This window comes from Aspergillus nomiae (genome assembly GCF_001204775.2).
Source record: "Aspergillus nomiae NRRL 13137 chromosome Unknown contig00401, whole genome shotgun sequence".
Classification (NCBI taxonomy): Eukaryota; Fungi; Ascomycota; class Eurotiomycetes; order Eurotiales; family Aspergillaceae; genus Aspergillus; species Aspergillus nomiae.
The window spans coordinates 23,306-30,732 of record NW_015378456.1 but is presented as its reverse complement, the minus strand read 5'-3'; the positions used below and the strand labels follow the sequence as shown (position 1 = coordinate 30,732).

The following is a 7,427-nucleotide window of genomic DNA, read 5'->3' as shown; positions in this document are numbered from 1 at the left end:
GGTTTGTGTATTTTATGTAGTTAGTTGTTGGAATGAAGACGTGGATGGTGGATTTTGTGGTCCTGTTTCTTGTGTGTAGATTGTAGGGTATATCTGTTGCATGGGCTGATATAATCTCTGATTTCTAGAGGTATAGTCAATGCGCTTGTGGACTACGAGAAGAGAGAAGAGGGTGTCCTCGACAAATGCACTGTGGAGGGTAATAGCAATATACGCAGAACAAGGGCGCTTGAACCTCAAATCGAATACCCAGAAACAACTTCCATTAGTCCAACTAAATGTCCAACACCCATTCTATGTCAATTTGATCGTCCTCTAAATAATAAAGATTACTACCCCAGGGCAGTAACGAACTACGTAAACACATCAGTCGCATACCTCTCCTCAGTCTTCAGCCCATCCAAGAATTCCTCAGCAGCCACATCCTCATCACCACCGTGCCCATTCTCCAGCCATCTCTCGATGAACATATCTTTGAATATCTGGCGAATTCCTTGGCCGACATTCATCCCGCCACACACATAGACCCGTGCTCCCTGGTCAATAAACTCAAGTAGCTCGTTCCGATCCTCAAACATCAGATCCTGGACATGCCACCCCGGTGACCCGTCAGTCGGGCGACTGTACGCCCATCGGACGTCCACAGCCCCCTGCCGACTCCATTCATCTAGCTCGCTCGCGTGGATATCATCTTTGCCCTTTGTGCGACAGCCGATGTATAGCATAGCTCTCGCTGGCTTTCCTGTGCCAGGATGGTCATGGTCGGCAAGTAGTTCGCTGCAGATCCGTTCCGCGCGATCCATGATGAAACCGCGGAAAGGGGCTAGACCGCTTCCTGCGCATGCCATTATCATCGGGGTTTTCTCTTCCAATGGGGGCTTGAAGCCGCTGTTGTTTGGGGCGCGGATGGAGATCTGGGCGCGGTCTCCTGGTTGGAGTGAGGAGAGGTAGGTCGATGCTACACCTACGAATCGTCTGTTTTCCGTTGATACGTGGGGTGAGTTGAGCACTGAGAATGTGATGGAGCATTCTGCTGGGTTAGCTAGGGGGGATGATGAGATCGAGTATTGGCGGACTCGCATGGGGGGTAGCAGGGCGAGAAAAGTGCTCAGTGGTAGGTTGATGGAGGGGTAGCGTGTGAGAATGTCGAGGGGGCTTAGCCGGTTGTTGATGACTTCTTCTGTGAAGCGATTAGGGCTGGCGGTGAGCGACTGTAATTCTGCTTGAGTGTCTGCATCTGTGATAGCTGCCTCTGCGAGGGTGATCAAGTCTCGCTTGGATGCTGGCTGAGATAGCTCCACGTACGTGGAAAAGAGCTCGAAAGCGGAGATGGGCGTCTCGAGGGGCAGGTTCGTGATCCCATCTGGAGCATGCGATGGCTTCCAGACGGTAAGCATAGAGTCCCATGATAGTTTAAACCGGCGGATTGCGCGGCGGACAAGATGGGCTGGGTTTACAGGTAACACGACGAGGTAATCGCCACATTGATAGGTCGAATCAGGTGGTAGTGTGAATCGCAACATTCTCTTGGCTGGAACGTCGGGTGCTGTGAGCAGTTTGTTTTCGAGTACGTATCCTTCCTGCAGCCGAAGGCCCAACGTGGAAGCTCTCATGCTTGAAGTGACGTCGACCTGTAAGACAGACTTGGAGTGTGCATCTCCCTCTGGTGGTTCACGGCCAAACTTCAAATTGGTTGCCGGCCAGAGGATGGACTCGCTCCAGGTATCGAAGTCAGAGAACATGTCTGAATTGGCGGCATCAGCCACACCCATATCACATAACTGGATTCCACCGTGCTTCTCTATCAGATCATTGATAGCTTTGGGAATGCGAAGAAACGTGGCTGACCAGTCATCTGACAGTCTCAGCTCATTAGCAAATACACATTCAAGAACAACTAAATGACAATCATAAAGCAGAGGGTAGCTCACGATGACCACATCCGAATACAGCGTAGTTTACTCCGTCCAACTCGGCTTCCCTTAGCCCCTTCAGCCATTCGAAGAAATGAGCGGCATTATCCGGAGGCTGTCCCTCATAGGATGCGGTAATGAAGACGACAGGACCGTGTCTAGGAATTTTCTCTATGGCTGAGTTCAGACTTTCCACCCTGGCCGCAAAACCGTATCCCATAGAGTCATTGGCTAGCCTCCGAGCCAGAGCCTCACAGGTACCAGTATTGCTACCAAAGAATATATGCATAGGCTTCACATAAGATCGCACATCTGTATTGGACTTTTTCTCGCCATTGAGTATCCGAGGAGCACTGGACGACAGATCGCCACCGCCGTTCAAGAAGCTCGCTAGCTTGGCCGCATCTAGGCCTCTTCGGAGCGTTGCCTTCATATGGAAGCCTTCTGGTTTGATTGATAATGACTGCTTGATTCGAAGATCATAGCCGAGATCCTCCATCTCAAAATTGAAACTCTGCAGCAGCATGGCCACCACAAGCAACATCTCTTGCCAGGCAAATGGGCGCCCGATGCATCCTCTCATACCGTTTCCAAATGGCTTCCACGCGTTCTTAGGGAGGTTTTCAAAGTTTTTATCCAACATTCTCTCTGGCTTGAACTCCTCTGCGTCATCACCATAGACTTTCGCATCCCGATGTACCTTTCCCATGATAAGAACCACTGGCTCATCCTTGCCTAAAGCATATTTGCCCTTCCCTAAAGTTACTGGATCTTCACGATTCTTAGTAGGATGAGGATGAAAGGCGATTAAAGGAACTGGAGCCTGGAGTCGCAGTGTCTCTCTCAGTGAGGCTGCAATGTAGGACAATTTTGACAAATCTTCTACTGTAATCTTCCGTTGATCGACTACCGTGTCGACCTCTTCTTGTGCTCTCTGGTATGCATGCGGATTTTTCAGTAGATAATAAAAAAGGAATGTCAGTGTGGCAGATGTCGTCTCGTGACCTATGGAAAAGGTCAGTCATAAGGGTAACAAACCAACGCATAGGCGCAACGCCCTTACCCGCAACAAGGAATGTGATCATATTGTTGATAATTGAGTCGTCACTGAGATGTTGGCCAGTCTGAAGATCTTGACCAAGGATGAGGGCATTAAGCAGGTCCTTCTTGTCTTTTGGGTTATTCCTCCGTGCATCGACCAACTCCTGAGACAAAGTTCGTAGAAGACTGATATCATTCCAGTATTTTTTATTTTCCCTCGTAGGCAGGTTGTTAAGAAATGTCGGACGGAAAGTCCTATCAGAGGATCCCTGCAGTAACGTAGCAACTGCTTTGATAAAAGGATGCAAGTCTTCACTGTAGAAAGAATTGAACCTAGTTCCCATGGAACAGAGCGCGATAGTGTCCAGCGTCAAACGAGTGAAGTCATCATTGGCCATTATAGTCGCAGCAGACCCCTGCCGTGCCCACTTCAGAGCAAGCTGGCTTGCAATATCGTACATGTCTATATGTTGTCACGCTTCCGATTAGCATGTAATGTTTGACGCGGTGAATAACACACCTTCATACATGGCTCGAATCATCAACGGCCCAAAAGCCGGAACCAGGACGCGATGTGCGATCGCCCAATTATCTTCCCCAGGATAATCCGCCGTAAACAGACCATCTTGAACGCCGTTTCGAATTTCCCTCAATCCAGCGGTTACAACCTTTGTGAATCGTTCCTCATCGCAGACTTCATCAACGAGCTCGTGAGTACTTATGAACACTCTTGATGCTCCGGCGAGATGCAGCCGAAAGATCGGACCTTATAGCGCGTATCATTAGCGGTGCTAAAAGATATACTTGGTATAAAGCGATAGAATATAGCTACAGCAGCCAGAGCAGTAGAGTGTATGCTTAAAGGGATATATCATATACCATAGGTTTCCGCCAACCGTTGAAAGCTTTTCTCTGGTGCCTCGGAATCAACATCTAGGATGTTCCCCAATAGAGGCAGGCCTTTGGGCTCTGGAATTGGGATTTGTTTCGTCTCCTCCATAGCGAGTCGGACCGAGATTAGCTCGGTCTTCAATATATCGGGACGAAGGACCTGTGATAGCTAACTAAGTATATTTCTCTGAGCTTCGCAAGTGAATGCTGCCGGTATAAGACGGTGTTAAGCCAGGAAAACAGGTAGAAAGGCATTCGGTATTTATTAGAGAAAGGTAAGATTTCTGAGATCAAGAGCGCACATAAGTGATCCTGTAAAATACTGGGAAGGACGTCTTACAGTTATTTCTATAAACCAACCATTGAACAGTCGAGCCATTCACGAGCTCTTCTCAGCCTTACCGTAGACAAGGTACAGCCCCAGGAAGTGATCGTTTCGCTCTAGTCCTATGCTCTAGGTGATTGTAGCGCCGATGAGAAGCACCATCACTACAACAACGGGCCGGTCCAGCGTATATTGGCTCCAAGGACAGAAAAGGGGCGTCGTCAGTTGTACAAGCGTCGAAGCATGACTTCTCATCGGTAATCGGGTATGTTTTGCGCCGGCTTTTACCAGAAGGAAGTTTGCTGTTTCGTTCATATGTGCATCTGGGTTCTACAGCTCTGTTTGCAGCAATTACTGATGATGTTGACCGCATCAAACGTGGCGTTATCTTTGAGGATCAGGCGTGTTTCACCGCTGAATCCATCGTGATCCTCACAGAAAGTAGTCGGCTTGATACATGACAAGCGGAACTAAGATACTCCGCCATTGTTCGTGCCTATACGGGGTCTTTCACTCATTGAAAGCCAGATAGCTTCCCCGCCAGTCATGCGACAAGATGTTGCGTGGTTTCAGCGAGATGACTTGGAAATGCCTCATTCTGTGTGCATATTGATAAGCCACTGAGATATTTATTTAGCACAGTACCCGTGTTTGGTGAATGATAAAGTATCGTGTGCCTTAGTGACCAAACTGTAGACTGTGTCTATGTGGTCTTTTATGTAATTAATTTCTTGCTCAATGTACGACTGACCAGCAGTGACCATCGGAGACCGTGCTCGGCGGTGACAAAAATTAGCCGATCGGCGTGAGCCTCGAAATGTATATTAATCCTATCACCGCTCGGTCACTCTCACCCAATGCCGAGGTGAGAACAGGCAGAAATTGAGTCATGGGGTTGTGCCGTTCTTCCGGACAAGACAACTATCGTATATATTTGATGGGTCGAAGTACGACGAGGAATAAAAATCAACAAAGCATGTGACTGGCCCTTCAGGCAACGTGACTTGACGATACATTTTCTCGCATTTCTCACAAGATTCGATTCTAATGAACCGAGTACTGAATTCATCCAGGTACTTGACTAGAACCTCTGCCAAATTGAACATCATGGCTTTCGAGAACACCCTTGGTGGTGCTTCAGCCAATTACTTGACTAAATCGGTTGCCACTGACCGGACCGCCTTTACTGCGAAAGACACGGTGGAGTACATATGGAGAGGTTTGGGTCTTCCTGACGAGGCTCTTCGGTCTCTTCATATCGAGGGGAATGAGCTAGGTCTTCCCTCGTCGTTTAAGATAGCAGATCTTGCTCAGGCAACGATCAGTCTCTCCGCGTTGCTTGCAGCTCAAATTCATGCCCTTCGCAATTCCATATCCACTCCAGTGGTAACAGTTCCTCGGCGGCATGCCGTGATCGAATTCAAATCGGAGAGGCTTTACTCGTTTTCCGGTCAGTCTTTACCCGACACATGGGGTCCTCTGAGTGGACTGCACAAATCCTTAGATGGATATGTGCGAGTGCATGATTCCTTCACCAACCATCACAACGGTGCGACGGCTCTTGTAGGATGCTCACCGGATGTCACCCGCGCTGAGTTTGCTTCCAAAATCGCATCGTGGCGCTCAGCGGACCTAGAATCTGCTGCGTTTGAGGCGAATGTGGTGATCTCTGCTCTTCGCAGCTACTCCGAATGGGACGCCCTCCCGCAGGCCCGCGCCATTGCCGACTTCCCTATTCTTCTTCGGAAGATCGGGGATGCACCGGTTGGTCTTCCCCAAGAGATGCGTGCAGCTAACGCCGACAAATCTCTCCGGGGCCTTCGAGTCCTGGAATTCTCCCGGGTGATCGCCGCGCCGTTATCTGGGAGAACATTGGCTGCTCACGGCGCTGACGTTCTCTGGGTGACGAGTCCAAACCTTCCTGACCTTCCAGTTGTGGATCGTGACCTGGGTCGCGGGAAACGAACAGTGCAGCTTGATTTGGTGACAGAGGAGGGCCGTGAGGATCTCACCCGGCTTCTTGAGGACGCCCACGTCGTCGTTCAAGGGTATCGACCGGGTAGTCTGGCTGCCCGCGGTCTCTCGCCCGAGGCACTTGCTCAGCGGTTCTCGCATCGCGGGATTATATGCGCCAATCTCTCTGCATATGGGCCTTCCGGTCCATGGTCAGACAAGCGTGGTTTTGACTCATTGGTCCAAACATGCTCCGGTATGAATGTATCCGAGGCGGAGCATTACGGTGCGGGTGAGCCTGCACGACCAATGCCATGCCAAGCCTTGGACCATGCGGCAGGCTACTTCCTCGCGTCAGGTGTCCAAGCTGCTCTGTACAAGCAAGCTACAGAGGGCGGTTCATGGGAGGTCAGTGTTTCCCTTGCTGGGGTAATGAAATATCTGCGGTCGCTTGGACAGTTCCCCGGCAGAGATGGTTTTCAGTCACAGGACTATACGTGCACAGCCGATGTACCTCCGGAATATCTGGAGACAAGGGCAACAGGTTTTGGTGAAATGACCGCTGTGCGCCATTCCGCCTCGATTCAAGGGGTTAAGGTTGGCTGGGATATCATGCCAAAGCCCTTAGGTTCGGATGAGAAGAAGTGGCTATAGGCCGCCAGCTATAGGTTTAGATCAGCTCCTGCACAGTACCCCTTAGTCCCCGCTCTGGGTTCATTCACTAGATCGTCTTCCCCTGGTGGGACTTTGGTAGACGGGCTAAAAGACATCTCCAATCCTTGAGTTCGATGATGTTTCCAAGTGATTATTATCACCACTAATTCGTACGGCAGCTTGAACACACTGGGCAAGCTCAACTCTGAATAGGCAAAGTAAGATGTGGTTATCCAAGAGGAACTTATGGGATAGAATAGGCGTGGCTATGTATGCCATCCGCCATCTAATGAGAAAAAAGTAGAGAAGGCTGCAAAATTGGATATACAATGCAGATTGGTATATACAATCAAAGAAAGTGTCCAGTTGCAAACACGATACAAAAAGTTAGTAAATGGTATAAATATGGACATAAAATGGGAAGAATAGGGAAGAGGATTTCGAGGTAAATCATGAGCCCAATACGCTCTGCCAAAACGACGCCGAAACCCCGAGATTGAAGACCAACCCACGCAACTTTGGCCAGCAAAGCTGGCGCGAGATCATTTCGCTCGACCTCTGCTGTGACATGCACAAGGACCCAGCATGGCAGACCCTTTGTGCAGGTGGCGTGGCAGAAGACATCTGAAAAACATTCTTTGTTTCGTTCT

General features: G+C 49.5%; 2 protein-coding genes across 2 annotated transcripts; one reads left to right on the top strand and one right to left on the bottom strand.

Moving 5' to 3' along the window:
• Nucleotides 1-353: 353 nt before the first annotated feature.
• ANOM_008769 (bifunctional cytochrome P450/NADPH--P450 reductase) lies at nt 354-4,005 on the bottom strand (the record flags this gene model as incomplete). The annotated part of the gene is made up of 5 exons (XM_015554025.1): nt 354-1,855; nt 1,932-2,918; nt 2,977-3,417; nt 3,475-3,720; nt 3,834-4,005. Coding segments are annotated over 5 exons (3,330 nt in total), but the record flags the coding sequence as incomplete, so codon positions are not given.
• A 1,272-nt stretch (nt 4,006-5,277) lies between these two features.
• Nucleotides 5,278-6,777, top strand: ANOM_008768 (CAIB/BAIF family enzyme; the record flags this gene model as incomplete). The annotated part of the gene is made up of 1 exon (XM_015554024.1): nt 5,278-6,777. One exon carries the CDS (start codon nt 5,278-5,280, stop codon nt 6,775-6,777), a length of 1,500 nt encoding a protein of 499 aa, XP_015402790.1.
• Nucleotides 6,778-7,427: the final 650 nt, after the last annotated feature.